Raw genomic sequence first — 25,423 nt, 5'->3', positions numbered from 1 at the left:
AGAGCCTCAGTTTTCCTGTGTGCAATGGAGAAAATCGCATATGCTGAGACGGACGATCCCCAGGTCAGGAATCACAGACACAGCAGATCCAGGGTGCTGCTGAGTTTGGGGAAATCTTGATAAATGCCTCTCACTGTGTCCACCTCTCCCCCCTCCCCCAGTTTTCAGGACCATGGGAGACATTTTTTTCCCAGTAGTACCTCCATCACGCCCTTGTATTCATCCATGACTGTCTGGCACCACCGTGCTGGGGAAGGGCATTGTGTTGACCTGTCTTCCTTTTCTTCTCCTCTTCCTCCTCTTCCTCCTCCTCTTCTGTCCTGGCTGCTTTTCCACCTTTTCTTCCCCTCCCAGCTTCTCTCCCTCCTGCTACCCCCTCTCCTCTCTCCTCCTTCTTGCAGTAGTGAGGATTAAGTCTAGGGCCTCATGCATGCTGGACAAGTACTCTACCACTGACTGATATTCCCAGCCCTCTTTCTTACTTTACTTTTTGAGATGGTATCTTACCATGTTGCCTCAAACTGACTGTAGCTCTGGAACAATATGTGATTCTCAGCCTCCCAAGTAACTGATTTTGAAGACCCATGCCATCAACCCTGGCTTCTCTTCTATCTTCTTTGATTCAGGATTTTACTCACATCACCCAGGATAGTCTCAACCTCATCACCTTCCTGCCTCAGTCTCTCCAGATGCTGGAATGACACATGCTGGCCACCATGCCCACCAGATCTTGAACTTAATTTTTCTCTTCACCCTGAGTCTCTCGAGGTCTTGGTCCTTCCCACCATCTTTGCCCAATGGCTCATGTGTGGACAGGATGAAGCAGCTCATGGAACTCCAAGGCAGATCTACCCTGGGTGTCTATGAATACATTTCTTTTTGATCAAGCCATAGCTGGCGAAGGGTAAAGGAAGCAGAGGGAGCGAGAAGGTCATTTGAAATCACCATCCTTTGCAGATTTTATACCCCATCTGGTCTCTCCTGCTGAGAAGCCGGCTGGACACACAGACCTGAAAACCCATGCCAGACGACCAACTAAGTCCCAGAAGTCAGCTCCTGATGCTCTTTGGCAACCTCAGGCCTCTCTGGGCCAAGGGTTTAGTGCCAAGTATAATTGTGATTTACACCCCATACCCCTTTGGGTGCAAAATGGTTTTGATTAGATGCATACCATGTTTATTAAGCCTTGCACAAGGCAGGCTGAAGGCTTGGCTTCTCTGCCGTAAGAGGGAGGGAGATTTACACGGCTCCCTGCGGGATTCATTTAATCTCTCGGGGATTTACTGACCTTCAATTAGAACTGTTAAGTACTGTTTACACGGTCCCTAATTCATACAAGACCCACGGAAGACTGGCTTTTGCTTTCATTAAGGACTCGAATTGGGAAAATAAAATGCAAAAGGTCTCTGCCAAGAAAGATGTGATTGGGGAGCGGGAAAGTAAATGAAAAAGAACAACAAAAATCAGAAGCCGTTAGCAACCGAAAGTCTTGCTTGCTTGTTATTTAGTGCAGGAAAAAATAAATGAATGCACTTTTAGACCAAGTTTAAAAACCAGCAGACAAAAGTCACCCGGTATGAGAGAGTTGGGGCAGAGAGAAGGTTTAGTTTTAAAACTCTTTCTAATAGAACTGAGAGAAGAAAAATCCCTGGAAATCTTTTCTATTGTGAAAAGTCAGAAATGCCCTTTGACCATCAGAAGGCAGAGCGTCTTGTTTCCTCCAGGGAGTGAGCTAGCCAGATGCCAGTCTTTCCAGGAGCCCTGTCCTCAAACCAGGGATCCCTAGGCGCCGCGGGAAAAGACCAGGGCTATACCAAACACAGAGCGTCATCCACTGGTGTTAGTCAAACACTGAGGGACGGTGAGTGTGTGTGTGTGTGTGTGTGCATGCGCACATGTGTATATGTGTATGTGTGTATATATTTGTGTGCATGCGCACATGTGTATACGTGTATGTGTCTGTGTGTATGTGTCTCTCTGTGTGTGTCTGTGTGTATGTGTATGCATGTATGTGTATGTGTGTATATATGTGTCTGTGTGTGTGTCATTTGTGTGTCTGTGTGTATATGTGTGTGCATGTGTGTGTGCATGTATGTATTTGTATCTGTGTGTGTCCAGAGGGGTCATACTGGGTGTTTTCTCAGTTGCTCTCCACCTGGGATGGTTTGAATGAGAAAATGTTCCCCATCGGTTCACATATTTGAACACTTGTTCCCTGGTTAGTGACACCGTTTGGGGAGATTGTGGGACTTTGCTGGCAGAAATATGCCTCTGGGAGGATTTGCCCTTACCCCATTTCCAGTTCCCATCCTCTCTGTTTCCTGGAATGCCGACCACCTATCATTGGCCACCATCCTGCTTCATGCCAGCTTCCATGCCAACCTGGTCATTCTGGACTCGAACCTGAGGACCGTTGGCCATAAGTTGCTTTGGACATGCTATCGTATCTCAGCAGCAGACACATCGCCTTATTCTGTGCGACAAAATCTCTCACTGACTCTGACCGTCACTGTCAGGGTTAGGTGAGTTGGCCAGGACCAGCTTCCTGTTTCCGCTTCCCCAGCCCTGGGATTTACAGGTTATGTGCCACTGTTCTGCCTTTAGAAAATACGCTTTGCAGTTTGTGAGGAAACACAATAACATCGGATCAGAAATCACAAACCGAAATGTTCACAGTGGACAAGAAGCCTAAGATTCAGGAACTCTGGTGTGGGCTGGGAGCAGTCATGAGTTTGTGGTCCATCTGAGAGATACCCCTCCCAAGCTGTAGGCGCTGCAAAGACGGCTGGGCTGGTTATTAGAAACAGTCACGTTCTCTCTTGGAGAAGAGCCCTATGCAAATGGCTTGGAGTCACAGTCTTCTGTTGGGAGAAGTCGTTGTCAGTTCTCCAACACATCGTACACATTGCTTTCAATTTCAGCCTTGGAAACAGAACACTTAAGCTATGACAGCCCTGGGGTGGGTACAACAAATTCAACCACAGAAGAGTGAGATAATAGCAGTCACGGCCAACGATGAGACTCAACAGATGTGCCAAGAGTCTTGTTTCTGTCACAGCCCCCAAAGTCCCCGATTGTCCTACGTGGTTGTCACGATGACCCTAGTGTGATGTGACAGCCTGGGAAAGGGCAGGTCACACAGACATGGAGTGCGTGGCAAGTCAAGCATCTCATGCAGTCCACTAACCCAGAGCCTGTTTTCCTAGCTCTAGAGAACCATCAGGCAGGGCTGGGCTTGGGATGGAAACTTCTCGTTGTTCTATCAGCTCCATTTCCATTCACAGTGGAAGCCTGGGGGATCGCTGTGGTTTCATAGGATTCTACCTGTCGGTGACCCTTCCCCTGGAGTGAATTATTCTCTGAGTGCAGAGTATGGCTGCCAGGAGTGAAAATGAGGCCAGCATTTCCTATGTCCTAAGACCCATGGACAAGGGTGCCACACTTGGGTCTGTGTCTCCATTGTTCCGGGGGTGGGGGGGAGCAGAAGAATTTCAGCACTAGGGGGGCAGAGAGCTGGATTGTTGACTGACATGACCTAAGCTTCTTGTATTTCCTTTTTCCATCTTTCATGTGTGTGGTGTGTTTTTATGTGCATGTGTGCTTGTGTACATGTGTGCGAGTACGTATATGCACTTGTGTGTGGAGGCCTAGGTTGATGTCTGATGTCCGGAACTGTCCTCGTTTGCTTTTTTATTGTATTCACTGGTGGAGGCTCTCTCAGTCAAACCCAGAGCTCACTGATATAACTAGTTTTGCTCACCAGCTTGGTCCGGGGCTCCCCTGTCTCAGGTGGCTGTCATAGCTGCTCTGTGTTTATGTGGGTTTGGGGATGGGAGCACAGTCTTCATGCTTGTGTGTCCAGCGCTTTAACCACGTAGCTATCTCTCTGCCCTCTACTTCTTTCTGATTGTGGTCAAAACCCCACAGCACCGTGGTATCTTCCCTCCTAAATCTTTAAGTGTGTCGTGTCTATTGTTAACTGAAGTGTGTAGCGGAATTCTGGAAGTTTGCCCTTCTGTACAAATGAATCCAGACCCTTTAAATACCATTTCCTCTTCCCCATCCCCAGCTCCTGACATTCGGCTATTTTATATGAAGGTATTTATTGATTTGCATTTCTTTTGTGCAGTGTTGGAGATGAAACCCGGGAGATAAAAGTTCTTGAATGCCAGACGATTGCATTGTCCCTAAACTATGCACCTAGGGCCCCAAGTTGAAATAATGTTCTCCAGGGTTATTCATGTTGTTGTGTTCATCAAAGGCTCCTTCTCTGTCAAAACTAATACCCATTGTGTAAGGAGACCATGTTTTCTGGATCTGCTCAGTCATGCCTGGATACAACAATTCTCTCCCCCTCTTGACTGTTACACACAATACCTTGTGAGGACTGTATTAGCATGTGTATGTCTTCTTCGCAGTCTTATTCTCTGCCCAATTCTTAATGGGGTCGTTGGTTTATGCTCACTCTTGGGATGTCTGGCTTCTTACCTTTCAGATTATTGACCGCTTATTAAATGTAGGACTCCTCAACCTTTCTCCACTGTATAGCTTGACTTCTCACAGACTCAGCCATCTGTCTCTCTCTCTACAGGGCACTTTAGTTCAAGGCAGTCTATGTGCCTGGGGTTGAATATGTTATTGGTGCTTTGGGTAGCACAATTCAGGAAGTCATTGCCAATGACATTAACATTGACTGGATAAATTGCATAGGGTTGTTTATGTATTTATCTAGTTGTTTATTGAGACTGAACATGTCTCATATATCCTAGGGTAAAGTCAAACTTGCTACATAGCCAAAGATGACTATAGACTCCCCATCCTCTTGACCGCCAGGAGTATAGACATTCACTGCCACACCTGGTCTATACTGATTTACTGATATGCAGACTTTCCTATCTCTGTCTTGGGTGATGTAAGGTCTGTGTCTGAAGTTGAGTTCTTCTAGACACAACTAGGATTTGATGTCAGATTAGTGATGCGAAGCAGCCCTTGTCGGGGAGCAAAGTTGTGAAAAGATTGAATTAATAGCAAATCAGAACTGTGGGCAGTTGGGGCTCCATCCTAATGCATTATGGTCTGAATCTGTAATTTCCCCCAAGGGCTCATGTTCTACATACTCATTTTTAAGTTGGCATCTGTTTTGGGGAGTCTGTGGACCCTTTAGAAGGTGGGGCACAACCGAAAGAAATAGGTTGCTAGGGGTAGGCCTTTGGAGTCTAGTTGGACTCCTGGTTTTGTTCCTACCCTCTGCTTCTTGGTCCACCATGATGTGAGGAGTCCTGCTGCATGCTGCTGCCATGAACTCTGCCATGCGTTTCCCTCCATAGACTGAAGCCATGAGTTAACATACATCTTTCTTCCCTCATTGTTTAAGTGCTGGCATCTGTCAGTATTTTGGTCACATCAAGGCAAACATAACGAATACACAACTGCTTAGCATCCCTGGATAAAATACAAGATATCAGATGCGTTTAAACTCCAGTTAGTAAAACAGGCACTCACTATGAGCCTGTGCCACATACCGTGTGGGCTCTGCCTCTTCTAATCTTGTATGCACTCCTAATGTTTGCTGTGTTTTCATCATTTGACCCAACGACCTATACTTTGAGACACTGGGGAGATGGCAGACAGGGTGGTTCAGCTTTGCTTTGTGGCAAGTGGGGAGCAGGAAGGCTGATGCTCTCCTCCACATTCATCAGGGCCAAGGGTCACTCCCAACTCGTTACCCACCCACCCCTCACTGCCCTGTGTGAGTCTGCTGTGGCTCTTTCAGGCGAGAAAAGAAAGCCAGAGATCCTTGGTCCTCCTCAGTCACAGTCCGGGGTGTGAAACTGTGGGACTCTTCTGTAGCGGGCATTCTCTTGGCCCACAACCTGGAGCTATCTGGCCTGATAGATGTGATGCTTTTTGTCTGCCCACAGTACCTCGCAGAAGGAAGGAGGGAAGGTGGTTGCTCTGTCTTGGGTGGTGAAGACCGGGTCAGGCGGCATGAAACAGGGTGTGATGGGTGATGGGTTTCCAGTTTTCCAAGGACTCTGTAACTAGATTTACCACATCCCGCATTCGTGAGTATATTTTCCCTTTTCATATCTTCATAAATCCCTGAAACCCCTTAACCAGATGCACATGGATTTGTCCTAACACGCTTCCTTCACCTTGACCAGCTTCCCCAGTCTTCCAGCAGCCAAGGGTTGTAGGACTAACCACTCAAGGTGGTTCTGTCCCCCGCCCACGACTGAAGGGTTTCCCTTCGTTCAGTCCTTATGGTGGCTGAAGATCAGTCTGTGCATCAGTCAGTCTGGGCTGGAGCTTCAGGCTCTTGTACAGTCTGTGCTCCAAACCCCAGCTAGGTAGGAAATGTACCAATTGTCACAGGGTTTGCCCTTTCCGGGTACTTCCTGTGCTTATGCAGTGAATAAGAATGGTCCCTACTATCCCTGCGGCATGAGACGGCAGAGAGGTGAGGTGAGACACACTGTGACCGATCCCAACAGCTGACTTGTCTCTCCCACATGTTCCTGCTCTTTGCACATCAGCGTGTGTGTATGTATGTGTATACTGTGTATGTGTGTGATGTGTATGTGTATGGTGTATGTCTGTGCTGTGTGTTTGTGGTATGTGTGTCGTGTGTATGTGTGGTGTATGTGTGTGGTATGAGTGTATGTGGTGTGTATGTGGAGTATGTATGTGTGTGGTGTGTATGTGTATGGTGTGTGTGGTGTGTGTATGTGTGGTATGTATGTGTATGGTGTGTGTATGTGATGTGTGTATGGTATGTATGTGTGTAGGTGGTGTGTGTGTGGTATGTGTATGTGGTATGAGTGTATGTATGTGTGGTATGTAGTGTATGTGTATGTGTGTGTATAAATGTGTGTGTTGTGTATGTGTGTGGTATGAGTATGTGATGTGGTATGTGTGTGATGTGGTGTGTGTGTGTGATGTGGTGTGTATGTGATGTGTGTGTGGTGTGTGTATGTGTATGTTTGTGTGCCTGAGCATATGCATGTATGCATGGTATATGTGTATCTGTGCATATGCATGTGCACATGTATGTGTATATGTGTGAGTACGTGTGTATGTGTGTCTATGTGAGTGTGTACTGCTTCTCCATCATCCTAACTAGACCTGAGAGCAACAATCCCAAACACAAGATAACTGGATAGGAGCCATGAGCCTCATGAGCCAAGTGGACTCCCGTTTACATGATGACCTGGAAGTGGGCTTTGCTCATCTCTGGATAGTCAGCTCCAGACGGGTCCAGCAGGGCCTTCCACAGTGGGTTAGGAGAGCTGTTTGAGGGTACAAAGCTTCATGAGCAACTGGAGTTTTAGTGCAAGATGTAGAAGGCAGGAAGGGATTCCAGAAAATACTACTGGAAGGGAAGTGAGAAGAGGAGACAGAAGGCAGCAAAGCTGGGCCACAGGGCTCCATGGTACCCAAGGCTCCAGCAGCTAGAGTGGCATTTGTCACTTGAGGGCCATGCCCTGACGATGAAGCCCTCCAGCTGTGCAGCCACAGACATACTCTGCTCCAGCCTCCCATTGGCTGCTATCAGTCACCTGACCCAACACACACAAATGACATGACATCAGATGGCTCTGCTTCCCTACAAATGGAGGGAAAGCCCCACTAAACGTGGAGGGGAAGCTGAGTCACAGAGAGGTTGAGTATGTGGCTCAGGACTAGGGAGGTGGCGCTACTGGCACTCATAAACTCCAGAACCACATAAAGAAACAGGCACAGCGGGGTGGGCTGTATGTGATCGCAGCCATAGTGAGATGGTAAGCAGAGAGGCAGATCTCTGGGAGGTCCTAAGCCACTTGACCAATGAGAGATCCTGACTGAAACAAACACGGGAGAACCTGGGCACTGACACAGAGGTTGTCCTCTGATTTCCACGTGTCCATACCCTCATCCACATCCGCGCGCACCCACCCACCCACCCTTACACACAAAAGTGTACAGCTGAGGCTCCCCACGGAGGATGGGGTTGGTGCCACACTTCTAGGGTTTAAACAGTGAGGACTCTTTGAACTCCCAGAATGAACTAGAGTAATTTTTACTGAGCTTCTCATCATGTCTAAGGTGGAGACTTTCCTCTAACATGTCTACATGTTACACCAAATGGCAACCCACCCAATATTTTCCACAGTTGGTAATGACAGCCTTCCTTTCCCCCACTTACTTATTGGCTACAATTCCAGGGTTTGGCATTTCCCATCTCTCTCCTGACTGTCTCTGTGATCCCTACTTCAACCCAGAGATCTCTCTGGAGCCTCAGTTGTACCCCCAGGGTGCGCTTATAAGTACTCTGAAATCTCTTGGTGTGAGATGGGAGGGTCTTTCAGCTCTCAGCAAACCCCCTAATATCACAGAAAATTGCTGCTTCCTTGGAATTTTGGCTTTCCCTCATCTTTTTAAAAATACGCAGCATCATTTTGAGGGCCCTTTGGGAACTCAAAATACCAGCTGGGCTGGCCGTGTCTTGATACTTGTTAACATTGTGTACTGAGGAAAGCCCCCTCCTACACAGCAAGTTTTTAAAGACTTTTTGGGGGCTCGGTGGTCAAAGGAGACAAATAAAAATAATCCTGAGGTTATCAGAGAGTTGACATCATGTACAATAGTAGTTAAGAACATTTTCCAAATTTAAAAATCTCATGGAGGAAGTGGGTTACAATAGCAGTGATCTCTGACCCTAGCCAGTCATAATGGTTTCCTGGATGCAAGGATATTATGGGCTGGAGCCAAGGATTTCAGTAGAAAAAAGCACAAGATGTGTTAAACTTAGAACACAATGTGCGAATTCCGGGAGGGGCTACCAAGGGTCATCTCTCCTTCCTAGGGAAAGCGAGCCTTTCCCACACAAGGGTCTGGAGTAGTCTCACTGTGGAGACAGCGCTTTTTTTTTCCTGTTACTAATTTGAGTTGGAATTTTTTTATTCATTGAAACCTCAATAAATGGGAAATTTTTCACTAGGGACCATTTCAAGGGCTTATTCATCACCCAGTGGTGGTGAAGTGACTCCTAAATGCTGGGTGTAGCAATCGAGGAAGAACTCAGCCTAAAGAGCTTCTGCAGCTTGACTGCTCCATCTCAGTGTCATGGACACGTGGACCAGAGATCCAGTGCAGGGGACTGGCTGTACGCTGCAGGGTACTTTACCGGCATCACTGACGGTGGACATTTCTAGAACCTCCTCCCCAGTGTCACAGCTAGCCACATCCTCAGGTACCCTTCTCGTGCCCAAATGTGGTAAACCGTGTATCTAAGATGCTTTTCTGTTGGGAGAACAATTCTCTGAGGAGACAGGCAGATGATACACAGAATTAATAAGCCAGAGGATGAGTTAGGCAGCCTGTTGGCAGTGAGAGACTTTGCTTCCAAGAATAAGGGGGAGAGTGACTGAGGAAGAACCCGACGCTGACCTCTGACCTCCATGATATGAACGCACCACCACCCTTGCACATTCTCCATGAAGAAGACTTGAGTCTTGGCGGTGGGGTTAGGGACGTCAGTGATGTGACTGGTGAAGTCCTTATTGGAAAGGGGGAGCTTTGCAAAGATTTGAAAGAATTGTCAAAATGGAGCATTTAAGGAGGAGACAGGACCAGTCAGAGGCCCTGAGCATGTATACAGGAGGTCATATCACCAAGGAGAATCCGTGAAGATGGGGTGGAGAGAGGGGGCTGGGGGAGATGCTGAGGGAGGGGAGGGTGGCAGAGCATGCAGGTGGCAGGGGGCCCTTCAGGGCCAAGCACAGGCTTTGCTTTCTTTTGAGTGGAAAGGAAGTCATTGTTTGATGGGCAGAGGCGTGAGTAAGCTTGATGTTTTTTACAGGATGGCTCTGGCCGATGGTACCCTGAGAATAGGCTTCCGCAGAGGAAGGACAAAAATCAGGGACTTACTGAGTCAGCCTTAGAGTTTGGGTCGCCAAAGACCCGACCAGTTGTTTGTACTTGTGGGTGGACTCATCCTTCCCCTCATGAAGACGCACGCAGTGGGCAGCCTGGAGCTGCTGTGTATTCAGAGAAAAAATGGAGTTGGAACTTGCTCCATTTTCCTCATGACCTTTCCTTGTTAGAGACGCTCCCCCAGATAATGTTTTGATTTTCAATCTGGAAAATACTAGCGTGATAATTCTTACTAAATTCTGATAGAATTAATAGTCAGCAAGTATTCATTCTGTACAAGGTGTTAAGTCCCCTCACTTATGACCTCCTTGTCTTTCATGAAGGGGGGACTTTCCTGGAACTCATTAAAGAGACCTTAGTGTGTGACAGTGACGGATATTGGGGGGTCTAAGCTGGAGAGCAGCTGGCAGGAAGTTAGAACCACTCCTCACTCCTCAGCCCTAGAGCATGGGTTTGTCTTGTAAGCATGAGGACCCGATTTGATATCCAGAGTCCACGTGAACACAATCATGAATTTATACTCTCAGCACTGTGGAATCAGAGGGAGGAGGATTCCAAGGGCTCACTGAGTCTCCAGCCTAGCCTAGTTGGCGAATTCCAAGCCAATGAGAGATCCTGTGCTAATAAAAAGATGGAAGATATCTGAGAAGCAAGGTTGACCTCTGACTACCACACAAATGTACAAAATATACAGCTGCACACCTAGATGAACACACACACACACACACACACACACACACCTAGCTATGATACTTCCCATACTTCCTGACTCAGAGCCTGTCCAGGATTTTCTGGGAGAGAAAGACAGGAAGACATGTCAAGTGGTTAAGAACCACCACCTTGCTCTCTCCTCCAGCCCGGCAAGATGCCCAAGGGAAAGAAGGCCAAGGGGAAGAAGGTGGCCCCGGCCCCCGCCGTCGTGAAGAAGCAGGAGGCGAAGAAGGTGGTGAATCCTTTGTTTGAGAAGAGGCCTAAGAACTTCGGCATTGGGCAGGACATCCAGCCCAAGAGAGATCTCACGCGCTTCGTCAAATGGCCCCGCTACATTAGGCTGCAGCGGCAGAGGGCCATCCTCTACAAGCGGCTCAAAGTTCCTCCTGCCATTAACCAGTTCACCCAGGCCCTGGACCGGCAAACAGCTACCCAGTTGCTTAAACTTGCCCACAAGTACAGGCCAGAGACCAAGCAGGAAAAGAAGCAGAGGCTGCTGGCCCGTGCTGAGAAGAAAGCTGCCGGCAAAGGGGATGTCCCGACTAAGAGACCACCTGTCCTTCGAGCGGGCGTCAATACAGTCACCACTTTGGTAGAGAACAAGAAGGCTCAGCTGGTGGTGATTGCCCACGACGTAGACCCCATTGAGCTGGTGGTCTTCCTGCCTGCTCTGTGTCGCAAGATGGGGGTCCCCTACTGCATCATCAAGGGAAAGGCCAGGCTGGGGCGTCTGGTCCATAGGAAGACGTGCACCACTGTTGCCTTCACACAGGTTAACTCGGAAGACAAGGGTGCTCTGGCCAAGCTGGTGGAAGCTATTAGGACCAATTACAACGACAGATATGATGAGATCCGCCGCCACTGGGGAGGCAACGTCCTGGGTCCTAAATCTGTGGCTCGAATTGCCAAGCTGGAAAAGGCAAAGGCCAAAGAACTCGCCACTAAACTGGGTTAAATGTACTGCTGAGTTTTCTGTACATAAATATAATTATAAAACTTCAAAAAAAAAAAAAAGAACCACCACCTTAGAATTCTGAGGGTTGTAAAAAAAAGTGCATAGGACTTAGCATGTGGTCACATTTGCACATGTATATATGTGTATATATATGTATATGTGTATTACTAGAACATGAAATACTGGAAAAGGCAGTGATGGTGAGAGTGGCAATGAGTTAAAGGGGGGAGAGGAAAAGGAGGAGAAATAAGAGGAGGGGGGAGAGGAGGAAGAGGAGGATAGTGAGGCAGAGGAGATCCAGAGTAGGAAGCAAGATGGTGGCACCCCTTAGCAAGGCCAGAGGGATGTGGCCAGTGACAGGCACGGGGCATGGGGTCATCTGGATCTGCAGTGATGGAGCCCTTTCTCCCTTGGCCTCCGTCATCCTCTTTCCTGTTTCCCAGTGGGCAGTATTCTCTAAGAGTCAGTCTGTCCCCTGTACCGCTATCTCCTCCCACGCAGCTAACAGTGACTAGTCACAGTCACTGAGTGCTTCGGAAGCCCAGTTCTACACAAAATCTGATTCTCGTCTACCCTGCCCTCTTCCACACAGAACGCCAGCCCCCGTAGCCACAAAGGGTTTCCTTGCTCCACAATGGCTTGTCTTCCCCGATACTCCACACTGGACCCATCACCAGACACATGCACACGGAGCCTTGGAAACAAGCCAGAGCATGACATCTTGAGACAGTGATTCAGCTTCCTGCACAGAGTGGCCCATTTCCTGTTCAAGTCTTTTATTCAGAACACCCTGGTCTCAGCTCCACTGACCTGTTAGTTTTCCAGGTCAACATTCTGGATATTTTAACTGCAGAAAACTTACTGAACTCAATCCAAACGAAGGACTAAAGATCACTTAAAGAAACAAATTTAAAACCCTTCATATTTGGCTCCAGGGAAGCTCAGAGCTGGGAGGGACCTCTGTGTTCACCTCTTCTGACCTTCCCTCATCCTGTAATAGGGGCACCAAGGTATGAGCCTCCAGCAGCAGATTCTACCAGCTAGAACTGGAAGAGCTGAGAATAAAACCTCCTCTGGGCCCTCAATTGCTTCTCTTCCGCATTTATTCTTGTCCCTTGTGATTCAAGTCACGGGGAATAAATCAGCACGAGAGTTCTCTGGTCAAGGACAGATTCTTCTGTAAGTAGTCGCTTCCACAGTTAGCTCTTTTGTAAGCTGTGCTTTTCATTTACAGGTCTTTTTTTTCTTTTTCTTTTAAAAAGTCAGAGCAACATGATGCTTTAACATAATGGAATCCTAAAGAATTTCTATTTAACTTCAATGTCATGGAGGCATGCAAAGCTACGTGTTGAAAATGAGTGGTCGATTTTTCATTCTGAATAAAATGTCATTTATCTAATTGATTTGGTTGAATCTGTGCCTTTTTTCTGTTTCTGAGTGAAATGGCCAACTTGCTGAGCTCTGAGAAGAGGAAGGAGTGCTGGAGAGGAGAAGCAGCAAGACTTGTCTCTGCAAGGTGAGAGGAGGCTCAATGCCACTCAGCTAGCCCATCTAAGTGGCAGGGTGGGGAAGCTGGTGCAGTCTGCATCTGTAGTGGGTCTAATGCTCAACCCAAGAGTCTACCTGGGATCTAGAATGCATTCGGGCTTATGCAGAAAAGGAATTTGTAAATGTGAGTGGTCTTTCTGAGAGGGGTGGTGTGTGTACGTATGTGTGCATGTGTGTGTACGTGTGCGTGTGTGTGTGCATGTGTATGTGTGTGTGTGTGTGTGTGCACTTGTGTGGAGGCCAGAGATTGGCATTAGGCATCTTCCCCAATCAGTCTCTGCTCTTACGCCTTGAGACAGACTTTCTCACTGACCCTAATGTTGGCTGGCCAGTGAAACCCAAGGAGCCACCTTTCTCTTTCTCCCCAGCGCTGGAGGTTCAGATGACTGTGACCATGTCTAGCTTTTATATGAGTCTCAAACTCAGGCTCATTTTTATTTTAAAGGATTTACTCATCCTAATTGTGCTTCCCTCCATGTATGTATGTGTACCAACCATGCGTGTGCCTGATGCCCATAGAAGCCAGAAAAGGGTCTTTGATGCAGTAGAACTGGTTGTGAGCCATTGTGTTGTTGCTAGGAATTGAACCTGGGTCCTCTGGAAGAGCAGTCAGTGCTCTTAATGGCTGAGCTGTCCCTCTATCCCCAAACTCAGGTTCCTTTGCATGGGAGGCACTTACTGACTGAGCCGCCTCCCTAGGGCAAGTGAAGGATCTCAGTGTGAGGGTTTTCTGGATTTAGTCCTTCCTTGCCAGGATGAATTAAACTCTCTGGACCTAGAGTCACAATAAACATCCCTGCCCTTACACGGCCAGCTGATAGTTGGCCATAATAACAGGAAAGTAGCTAACACAGATGCCCTGTTCTCTTATGCAAAGGAATAGATTTTTTTCTATTGGCAATTTCATTATTTGGTTGATGTTTGACCCAGAGTCTCATTATGTAGCCCAGGCTGCCTCAAACTCTTGATTCCCTTGTGTGCTGGATTAAGCCTATTTATCCTCAGTAACCGGAACCTGGGTCTTCGTGACTTGGAGCTCACTTTTATCACCCTCGTGGTTTAACCAAGAGTACAGCTGGGATTTCTGGCTGGATCCCTCACCTCATTAAGTCAGTTCAGCTACACTGGGAATGCCGAGGATTCTAGAACCCCAAATGCAGATGACTGTTTGGCTTTGGAGGGCCTCTTACCCGGGACCACCCTTCTCTGAGACTTCAACATGTACCCCTGGTACTTTCCACGCCATGTGGGGACCGTCTCATGGAAGTTTGCAGATAAGCCCCAGTGGTCAGTTCTCCGGTGCCCAGACTGAGGCGGGTGGTGCTGAGCCTCAGTCTGTCATGGAGATGTAATATGATAAATAGAACCTGGGACTGAGCGAGAAGTAAGTCCTCAGCCCCTCCGTCCCTGGACGCTCAGCTGTGTGCAGGTGAGCAGGAGGTCACATCCATGAACTGCTCCTCCTACGCAACCAGGTGTGTGCTAGGTAACACAAACTAGGCTATGACAATAGCCATGACAGGGAAGAATTCACTCAAGAGAAAGCAGGAGAGAGTGGTGATGTGGACAGCAGAGCCCAGGGCAGACATCTTTCTACACCCCAGATTACTTTTCACCATGGAGTTGCCCTCGGAAAGCACCGTCTTCTCTCTAGGCCTCAGTTTCCCCATTAACATCTGAGAACATTCTAGAATTAAGAATTTAGAATCTTTAAAAAATACAAGTTCCAGTCGGGGGGGGGGGGGGGGGGGAGGGGGGGGGGGGGGGGGGGGGGGGGGGGGGGGGGGAGGGAGGGAGGGGGAGGGAGAGAGAGAGAGAATCTCTGCTTCTGTGGAATCTCCAAAACAGACCTAGAGGATCAGAAACCAGAATGGCGGCTTGTGGGTGTATGCATGTGAGTGTGTATGTGAGTGTGTGTATGTGTGTGTGTGTGTGTGTGTGTTGGGAAACAGAAATGAGGAGTTGCTGGCCAACTTCACAGAAAATCAGACTGATGCCACATTGACTAGCCAAGCTCTCTGAGGTGGTGATTCTGGGGGACAGGGCATATTCCAAGTAGAGGAAACAGCCGTGTCTGAAGGCGCTAGGATCTACAGTTACATTCTTTAGTGGGCTTTGCAATATTTTATTAGATCAATATATATTATAGATAGACATACAGATGGATGAACAGACAAATACTAAGTGATTTTTGGCAAATCAATTTGCTTCTACAGTAGCATCCTCACATCCCTAGAAAGCCCTCTAATGCCCAAATTCTACTTCATTGCCGTGTTACAGTTTGACTCTCATTGCCCTAGATGAGTTTCTTTCTCTTTAAAGTTCATGGAGATGCAGCCACAGGGCATCCACCTAGCCATGCCTGGTTTCCTGCCCTCACTAGCAGCTCTGTGCAATTTCGATTCCTCCCTGTCATTTGGTGTATCTGTTGTCTGATTCTTTTGATACTGCTCAGTAGTATTCCATTGTATGGACACACCACAGTGTGCTCCATTCTCCAGCTCAAGTCTGGTTACAATGTTACAGTCCCAGTCCGGGGCTGCTACAGAGCTGCTGTGAACGTTTGTGGACATCTTCTCTGGGCAAATCCTCTCATTTCTCTCACAAGTAATGCTGGCCTTCATGATAAAGATGCGTCTTTAACCTGGTTTGAAATTGCTGGTCAGTTTTCCACTTGAATTTTCATGGGAAGCAAGGCTGGGGGGGGGGGGACACAGTATGAGGGCTTTCCAGTGGAAACTTGCTGGTTCTAGCGTCCCCCTGCGAGTTCCTCCACTCCCAGCTTCTTCAATGCTGGGGTTCGCGACACGTGGGCTTATCTCTTGAGTACCTTACCAAGCACCCCAGAACAGCTGCACCTCTCCATTAGCCACATGCGCAGCTACCTGGCTCAGCTCTCTCTGCCGGCCTCACCTCGCTCCTCCTGGGGGAGAGTGTATATTAAATTGTGGTGCCGGGACTAATTCTTCACAGCTTGCACGTTGCTCCCTCTCCACGAGCAGACAGGAGGGCGCCCTGACGCTGTTAAAGATCACATGCTTTGATAACCTGCCCTCCTGATTTATGGTAGTCCGGGTCTCCGCGTTCACCTAATGAGGGGAACTCCGGGTGTCAATCTGTTTATTAAATGCCCAGAACCATGTGTGAACCGGACCAGAGTAAGACGTCAATCATACTTTCATTTATTCTGCGTATCCCCCTCCGGTCCCTTCAGCCCTCTCTCCTCAGGACCGTCATCTCTCAAAGGCCTTTCTTTTCATCTCCAGAGCTGGGGGTGGGGGTGGGGCGGGGCTTGAGGATAGATGGCTGTCGAAGAGGGTCGGTCGGTTGTGGGGGCGGTGCCCATGTTTGCGCTCTCCTACTGATTTCGCGTGTGTTTAGAAGTTAATGGTACTCTGCACCTCATGAGTCTTTCTTAGACGTCAAACAAAAACATGAAAGGGAGAGTGGCCCGCGGGGTGGGGACTGGGCGCAGGGCAGGACAGAACCCCATCCGCAGCCTGGGACGGGCCGCTGAGTCTTAATGAAGATGGAAGACGGATTAATATTCCTGGGGTTGTCGGGGTCTAATGAGGCCTTAATTCATTTCATTTAATTCCCTTTGAAATTAATTTTTTTCTTTCTTTTCTTTTTTTTAAAGACACAAATCAAAATAATGGATGGCGGAGCTGCTTTAATCCTCGCTTCTCACCCTTCCCCTTTGAGCTCGGTCGCTGTCGTGTTCCTCATCTCTGGAGATTCCGCCCCGATCCCTTTCAAGAGCCATCAGCCCCATCTCTTTGGTTTGGTCTCCTGGATGTGGCATAAATATTTCTGTCCCTTTGAGGCCTCCAGCTGGATTCTGACCTTGAACGTGATTGGGGAAGGGGCAGAGCAGACCTCTCTGATGTTATCCAGACAAGAACAGCTCTAGGAAGTCCGGTCTGGAGATGCTCGAGAGTTCTGGAAGCTCACGAAGGGCCTCGGAAAGGGTGTGCTAGCAGAAGTCTGTATCATTAAGGCTATGTAGGGGCTCTCGTGAAGAAGATCCTGAGACTTTGTGGGGGTCCTCAGCCCTGAGCTCATGCTGAATTAGTGCACCTTGCCCAGTCTGCTCTGGCACAGATGGTACGTAAATGTTTATTGGCTGCATGAGCGGTGGACATATAGATAGATGAGTCTGGCTGCACACTGCAACCATCCTTAACTTAAACTGGGTCTCTATGCATTTCCATAGCAGCCAGAGACAATCTGCCCGTGGCTATGTGGACTAGCTGAACACCAAAGTAGAGATAGGTGTTCCTTTGGTGATGCCTCTTCAGCAATAGCAGACCATCCGTGTTTAGCTGGGCACGAGGTGTTGGCAATAAGAACAGTCTCCCAGGCTTTCTTCTGGCAGGGTGTGGTGTGTAGTTAATGTCTTTGAGAGACAGCTGGAAGGAGCCCTTTGCCTTTTCTTTACTTTTTCCTTCCATACGGTTGGAAAGCAGCCGTGAAGGCTGGGGACAAAGCAGCCATGTTGGCCTGTGAGGCAGGAAGTTAAAGGCAATGAAGACAATGTGGGCAGCTGCTTAGATCTGGGTCGAATGTTAGGCGGGACAGGACCCCTTTGCTTCCTGCCTCTGAGCTGCATTCACATGAGAGAGAGAAGGCGGCTGGGAGTCTGTTATAAAGTCAATGATTTGGGCTTGCGATCTTATACAACCAAACCTAAATGTCGAGAGTCTGGTGCGGCTTCACAGACCCGAGAGGGTACTGATGGTTAGCTAAATCCAGCGACTGTGGGTTAAAATGCCTGAGCCGCAGAACAGCCCAGGGTGGATGAAGGAGAGAATCAAGGAGTGCTGACTGAGAAGGACAAACTGGCGTTAATTAAAAAGTAGCACCAGGTGGAGCGGGCCATGCCCACTATCCCAGAACTAAGGCGTTATCCCAGTCTAGGGAAGCAGGGACACATGTCCCTCCATGCAAACTCTTCAGTCTTTCCACTCAGAAGCCACCTGGGAACAACAGGACCAGCGGAGAAGCGTGTTCTGGGCAGGGGAGAGCCCGTGGGCACTCTACAGGACCTTGGCTCAGAGGACAGAATCAAGACCCGAGCTTAGATGGATAGAAAAGTGGGAACCATAGCCTCCAGCAGATGTCGCCTACTCGGTCCAGTGACATCCTCAAGCAGGAGGCGGCTGACTGCTAGACAGGACGGCTGTCGGCCTCTGACTGGGAGAGCCTGGGGACAGTGTCATTCCTGGTCTTGGTGCTGTGCTCCTCCAATCTCTGCAGCAGTGACCGCACGAGGCCTGGAAGTCATTTCCGTGGTCCCCAGGCTGCCTCTGTTTTAAGATGAAAACAGTTCATCCCATGAACGGAAGTCCGTACAGCTTCACTTTGATAGCCTTCCCCCATCATTGCACAGTCAAGGATTTATCCCCAGATGCAGCATCCACAGCTAGGGGCTTTCCCTCGTCTTGCCTCTTTGCTGTGGCCGTGTGGGAGAAGAACAACAGGTGCTCTCTGGAGCCCATGTCTGGTCTCCCCTCCCTGGAATCAAGGGCATGGAGCTCTCTGTGGGCATCTTTTGTATCGTCCACGTGGTCACCAGCGCTCTGCTGGGAGCCCTCTGCCTTTTCTCTGCTGTGCCAGGCTCTACATTACGGCCACCCCTGTTTCTTGGGCTTCAGGAAGTGGCGGGCCAATGGGCTAGAACTGGAGTATGGAAAAGGGAAGTGGGGTGCACAGCTTCTGTTTCTAGGGGCATCTCCAGCAGCTGTACCCTCTGATCCCTGTCTCACCCACCTCCAGACTACACAGTGCATAGCCTTGGTTCCTCGGGAAGCCCCTGTCTGGGCTCTAGTGCCCACAGATGCTCCAGTTTCTGGCTCTAGTGACCCCTCCTCCTTTTGTCCCTCCAGACCAAGGGTGAAATCACAGTGACCCCAGTTGTTGCTGACCTCTGGGCTGTGTCAGCCATTCCCACAGGCTTCTCAGCCCTTCTATGAGCCAGGCAGAGTCCATGTTCAACTCCTCTGTATTAAAATGTTTTAGGGGTTTCTTTTCTCGTTGGGTTCTGGAGAGTGCAGGCATCATCCCACTGTTACAGCAGGCTCTCCGTTCTGTGTGATGAGGCCATCTTGGTTTTGAGGTGTACCACCTCAGGGAAGTCAGTAAAGCAGGTCCATTACACATGACACAAATGTTAAGGAAGAAAAAAAAACCTAGAAGGTAGGAGATAACTGTCCCTGACCTGAGGGGTGAAGTGGGGCCTGCCACATCTCTGTCTGAACCGCAGCGCTACTGACTACCTGCAAGAGCTCTGAGCAGCCGGCCTCAGTTCCCAGTCTCAGTTTTTCCCTCTATAAGCTGAGACTGAAGAGTGGCTGCTGCCAAGATCTGTAAGGACAGCGCTGTATCCCTCAGCATGCTCCCTGACGTGGACAGTAAGGTCTATGTTCACAGAGCACAGATCGTGCTCCCTGACGTGGATTGGAGGGCCAGATGTTCACAGTCCGGGACTCTAACCCATGAGATGGGGCTGTCCACATTTCCGGTGGGTCTTCCATCCTCTGCTACCTCTTTCCGGGAACATTCTCAGTGGGGTGGGGGGAGGGGGGTTCATCGAGAATTCTCAGTTCAGCCAGGTGGACAATGGCAATAAGCCATCCTGCTGCCTGGTACAACCGATCCAAAATCCAGCTGTGATTGAGCCAGCACCTGTGGTTGGATTTTGTTTTATTTATTTATTTATTTATTTATTTATTTATTTATTTATTTATTTATTTATTTATTTTTTGCTCTTTGCTCTTCAGGGGCCCACCACTCAGCTCCCAGATAAACACACATGGAGACTTACTCTTGCTTATGAATACCCAGCCTTAGCTTGGCTTGTTTCTAGCCAGCTCTTCTTAACTTTTACCCTTTTCTCTCTTCTATATATCTTTCTTCACTTACTCCACGACTGGCTGTGTGGCTGGCCCTGGCGTCTTTCTCTCCTCCCTCTTTTTTTTTTTCATTCTCTTTGCTGCCGGCCCCAACTATTTCTCTCTCCTGCCTAGCTATTGGACGGCCAGCTCTTTATTGGACCAATCAGATGTTTTAGGCAGGCAAAGTAACACAACTTTACAGAGTTAAACACATGCAGCATAAAAAATGCAATACATCTTTGCATCCTTAAACAAATGTTCCACAGCGTAAACGGATGCGATACATCTTACCCTAATGTTCCACAACAAATACTGAGTCTCGTCTTAGGTCCTGTCATGGTCCTATCTATCATAAAGAATGCCTATGCTCAACCTCAGAAGGAGGAAAATTATCCCGCATGGCACGCCTCATTTGAACCACGGCATACGCCCTGGCTGACTTCGGTTTTGATACTGGGCTTTGCTGTGCAGTGAAAGAGGATGTGCTGTGTGAGTTGTCATTCCTGAAGGTGGACAATCTGGCCTTGTGGGGACACAGCAGGTGCTGCTATTGCACAGGAAGATGTAGACACAGAGTATGCTTGGTGACATGAGAGGAAGTAAGCGTGGCTGAGACGGCTCAGGATTGTGGACAGGAGGATGACCCGACAGGAGCCACTGGGGTGGGGACAGATCAGTGGTTTCACACTCGGTTATCAACAGATGGGGGTGGGGTGGCTGGGATGACCAGGACAAAGACAGGAAGTCTCTAAAACAAAAAAGCCAATAGGATTTCTCAGAGAAACTACTGCAGAGAGTCAGATGAACCAAGTTCATATCCTGCCTTTGCCTTTTACTGTATGGAATAAAGGACTCATGCTCTCTGCGCCTCAGTTTCCTGGGAAATGGGGATGATCATGACAGATAGGGGTTGAACACCGAAAGAACTTGTCATAGAGGATGACACAGGACTAGGTTCAGGATGGATAATCTTCAAATTCTTCTTTCTTCCCTGTGAACTTTCTGTCCTCATTAAAAAGGAGCAAACATGGCTAGTTCCTGGGTCAGCTCACCGTAGGAAAATTGTGCTAATTGGGGTTACAAAACTCTTTTCCAGAGCTGAGTGCTGGCAGAGAGGGCAGGCTCCGTCTTCTGAGTACACTGGGAGGAATGTGTGGCTGGGAGCCCTTGTGTGGGGCTCACTAAGAGATTGGCCATTAATCACACACAATTACCCTGACCCTGGGGGAACTGTGCCTCTCCCCTCCCACAGATGGACTTTCTTCTCCAGTGGGAGAGGCTTGGCGCATGCTCGTGGAACAGAGTGGCTGTGCCATAGGAACCGAGGGTCGTCTCTGCTGAGCCTCAGCCTCAGAGGCGTCCTCTTTTCAGATCCAAATGCCCTTCTGGGAACACATGCAGTAGAGAGAGACGAAGGTCTGAGCCTGGGCTACGGTTCGGTGGTGGAATGCTTGCGTGCGGAGAACCTAGGTTCCACTCCCGATACAAACCAACAAAGAAGTTTAAGGACTGAAGCTGGTTCAGTGCCTGTCACACAGACATGAGGGCCTGAGTCTAATCCCTCAACAGTCATGTTAAGAAAAGCTCCGCATGGTGATTTCAGCTTAGACGCCACCGCTGAAGTCATGGGGATAGTAGATCGCCAGGGCTCACTGGGCAGTGGTTGAGACTACTTGGTAAGCTTCAGGGAAATAAGGAACCCTGTTAGAAACATCATCAACATGGTTGCTTCCTGAGGCATGGCACGGGGCTTGACCTCTGGCCTCCACACACATGAATTTTCACACTTAAACATACCACATACATGGTATAAGGTTTGGGATCTCTACCAGTCAACGGCTGTGTGTGTAACTATGTCCTGAATCTCTGGCACTAGCCCTGTGCTTATCCATCTCCCCAGGTTGCTATGCAGCCACTGTGACTGGCCACAGTATGGAGGGGCCACGAAGGAAGGCATAGAGGCCGAAGGTCCTTGTGTTCCCTTAGGTTACAGACCTGGGGCTGTTGTACTCTCCATGAACCAAGGCCTGATCTAGTGTGCAGAACTGCCACACCCTGTCCAGGAGCAGGTCAGAGGTCACAGGCTCTGTGGGGGATGAGACATCTTCTCACAGGTACCTCATCCTCCCACCCTTCCTCTCTCTCTTCCTCTTTCCTTCCCCCTCTCCCTCCTTCCCCCTCTCCCTCCCTCCCTCTCTCTCTCCCTCCAGAGAGTTCCTCCCTCCCTTCCTTCCCCTTCCCTCCCTTTTTCTTCTTGCCACCCTTCCCTCCTTCCCTTCCTGTACCCATCTATCCCCCCCCCCCACACTTTCTCCTCTCCTCCTTATTTCCCTCATCTTCTCCCCCCCCCAGGCTCTGAGGGGGGCCCCCCCCCCCCCCCCCGCCGAGCCAGGCATCGGTCTGGGCTCTGGTAACACAAGGCAGTAGTGTTCTCTGTGTCCCCACAGTGTGACCTCCACTGTGACAGTGTTGTGTGGTGCCGGTGTTGTCTCCTCTGCTGTGAGAAGTTCATGGGCCTGGTCATTCGAAGCTCTGTTCTGTTCAAGTTTTCTTTTTTTAAACAAAGCCAAGCATTTTCCTCTAATGAAACCCACAACCCAGGTCCTTAGTAGGAAATGGAGCCACAAGACGAGGTACCAGAGACTGACCAATCGCTGATCAGCTTCACCATGGCTGGATTTAACTTCCCTCTGCATTTTGCTGAATTCACTTCCATTCTCCCCCCATTTCCTGCAGAGATTTCTCTATTTTTTTAAATAATTAAACTTACACCAAGTTTTTTTATTTGTGTGTTGAGTGTGTGAGTGTGTGCGTGTGATGTTTATGACAAACACATCTGTCCGTCAAACTAGAGTGAGGTTCTCATTCATCACTTACTTACTTCATGTCTTCCTTCACACTGACTACGCTTTGGGCAGGTAATTATTATGGGAGAGGCCCTGGGGTCATCTGTGTGCACCAGCATACCTGCCTTCTCAGGTGTGTGGTTGTAGCATGTGATTCCTCACGAGCCGTGCACATGAGAGGCAGGGTCTGCCATGACACCTAAAGATCTCTGGACTTCCTGCAGCAACCAGCAGAAGGCTTGAGGAAGGAAAGTCTTTGGGAAACTCAGACATATGTCTGTGAGAAACTTTCTAGACCCCCAAAGCGAATCAATCTCAGGTCCTCAGTGTGAGGAAGGGGGAATATGGTGATCATGGTTTTCCTTCCCCAACCAGGCCAGAATGTCAGATGTCACCTCTCTCAGCACTCTGGAATGGTAGAAAGGAAATGGCCTGAGCAGGCGCAGAGGGCAGATCCATCTCTCCCTGCCCACTGGGAAGGGTTTGCTCATTGCCGCTGTCATGAAACACTGGGATCGAAAGCAGCTAAGAATCCACCACAGTGGAGAGGCCTAGCAGCGAGGGTCTCCAGTCTCCAGTATGAAGCACAGAGGAGGGAAGGGGAGGGAGAAGGGGAGAGGGAGGGAAGGGCAGAGTGTGGAGAAGGGCAGGGAGGAGAGAACCGGAAGTAGAGCGCAGATATAGACACTCAGAGCCTGCCCTTTACTTCCTTCCCCAAAACCGTGCCTCCTAAACCTGCCCCAAATAGTGCCACTAACTGGTGACCAACTAGGCAAATGCCCAAGCCTATGGAAGACATTTCTCATTCAGAGGTCCACCTATTTCTCAGGAAATATCTTTCTCGCCATTGGCAAAGCAGAAGCCAACATCCCTCCACAAACTATCCAGACTGCTTCCAGCCGTGATTCTGGGGAGTATGGTACAAGGCAAGGAAGGATCTCTCTCTCTCTCTCTCTCTCTCTCTCTCTTTCTCTCTCTCTCTCTCTCTCTCTCTCTCTCTCTCTCTCTCTCTCTCTCTCTCTCTCTCTCTCTCTCTCTCGCTGTGTAGTAGTTAGGACAACTGCAGCTCACAGGAGACAAGAAGATGGCGGCTCACATCACCAACAGCCTCAGAAGCTGGTGGCCCTTGGTGGGCAGGTGGTAGTGTTGGCACAGCGTCAGTATTCTTCCGGGAACTGACGTGGATGGATTTCCTTCTCTTGTGTATGTGTGCATTTGTGTGGAGGTGGTGCACACTGGTGTGTGCATGCACAGTGTGTGCAGAGGTCAGGGGATAAACTTGAGTGACAGTCCTTAGCTAGGCCACTTTGTTTGAAACAAAGTCCTTTATTGGCTTGAAATTTCGACACCTGAACCAGACTGGCTGGCCTGAGAGCTTCCAGGGCTGCGCCTCTTTCTGCCTTCCATCTTGCCATCGCTGAGATTACACGTGCACACCATCATGACTAGCTGTTTACACACATTTTGAGAATGGACGCTCACGTCCTCATCCTTGTGAGACAAGCGCTTTACTGACTGAGCGGCGTCTCCTGTTCTTCTCTCAGCTTTACATTCATGGCCACAAGATTGGGGCAGGGGAAGGTGGAGAGAGAAGGAGGAAAGGCAAGAGGAAGGAGCCTTCTAATGTAGCTGTTTCTTAACAATAAAATTAGAATGTTTCTAAAGTCTTCGCAGTAGATACAGATGCTCCCCAAATGAAGCCTTGTCTCATAGCTGCAAGGGAGGCTGATAGTATGGGGAGTGAGCTTTTACCACTTCTGCCCCGGAAGGTTTCCAGGAAGAACTCTCGGGTCTCTGGTCTATATGTTGGCTCACTTGTTTAGACTGTAGACTACTTACTTCCCAGTCTGAGGGAGACTTGCCTCACATCTGATAACTTAAAACCTCCATGTCTACAGACATGAGACAACACTACTCCCCAAATCCTCAGACGGGAGCAGCACAGCTCTGTTCTTCTGTAAGAATCCCCCAGACAGTGGCTAATATATGTTATGATCTGCTAAACACCCGTGTGGTAGAGGAGATGCTAGACACAGGCTATCTGATAATTTGCTGGTGTAGAAGGATCCTCCAGTGATCCCTTGTGATGGTCATTATTCACTCATTCCCACTGCAGATTGAAGAGCACATGCCTGGACAAAAGGAAGGGTATCTGGGGATCTGGGGAGGTGGCTAAGTAGGTGAAGCCCTAGACATTTGAGTTTGATTCTCTGCATCTGAAAAAGCCAGGCACGGCAGCACTTGTCTCTAACCTTAGTACTCCTATGGCGAAATGGGGCACACAGACAGGAGACTCCCCAGAAGCAGGCTTGGGTACACAGAACTGGGGACTGTGTCTCACATAAGGTATAAAGTGAGGACTGGCAACTGAGGTCCTGTGTACATGGCAGGTATGTACACACAGAGATAAATACAATGAAAATATATAAAATAAAAGTTAAAAAGGGGGTGGATCAGGGATTTGGACTTTGATGCCCGCTCTGAGTTGCCACAGGGATAAACCCATCTGGGTTTGGCAGCCTGACTCTCCCGCCTCCAGAATCCAACCACGT

The 25,423-nt window shown here is 48.9% G+C and overlaps 1 protein-coding gene across 1 annotated transcript; it reads left to right on the top strand.

Annotated features, from left to right (window-relative positions):
- The first annotated feature begins 10,754 nt into the window (after nucleotides 1–10,754).
- On the top strand, nucleotides 10,755–11,629 carry LOC126511717 (60S ribosomal protein L7a). Its single transcript, XM_050159071.1, has one exon. The coding sequence runs from the start codon at nucleotides 10,781–10,783 to the stop codon at nucleotides 11,579–11,581; it is 801 nt and encodes a 266-aa protein (XP_050015028.1). The 5' UTR covers nucleotides 10,755–10,780; the 3' UTR covers nucleotides 11,582–11,629.
- The last annotated feature ends 13,794 nt before the right edge of the window (nucleotides 11,630–25,423 follow it).

The sequence above is a fragment of the Alexandromys fortis genome, unplaced genomic scaffold, assembly GCF_014885135.2.
Source record: "Alexandromys fortis isolate MF-2015 unplaced genomic scaffold, M_Fortis_MF-2015_v1.1 scaffold_90, whole genome shotgun sequence".
Taxonomy (NCBI): Eukaryota; Metazoa; Chordata; class Mammalia; order Rodentia; family Cricetidae; genus Alexandromys; species Alexandromys fortis.
The sequence above is the reverse complement of the archived record's forward strand: the minus strand, read 5'-3'. Positions and strand labels throughout refer to the sequence as shown.

Coding starts and splice junctions, on each gene's coding strand:
- LOC126511717 (XM_050159071.1), top strand. CDS start 10,781: ATGCCCAAGGGAAAGAAGGCCAAGGGGAAGAAGGTGGCCCCGGCCCCC.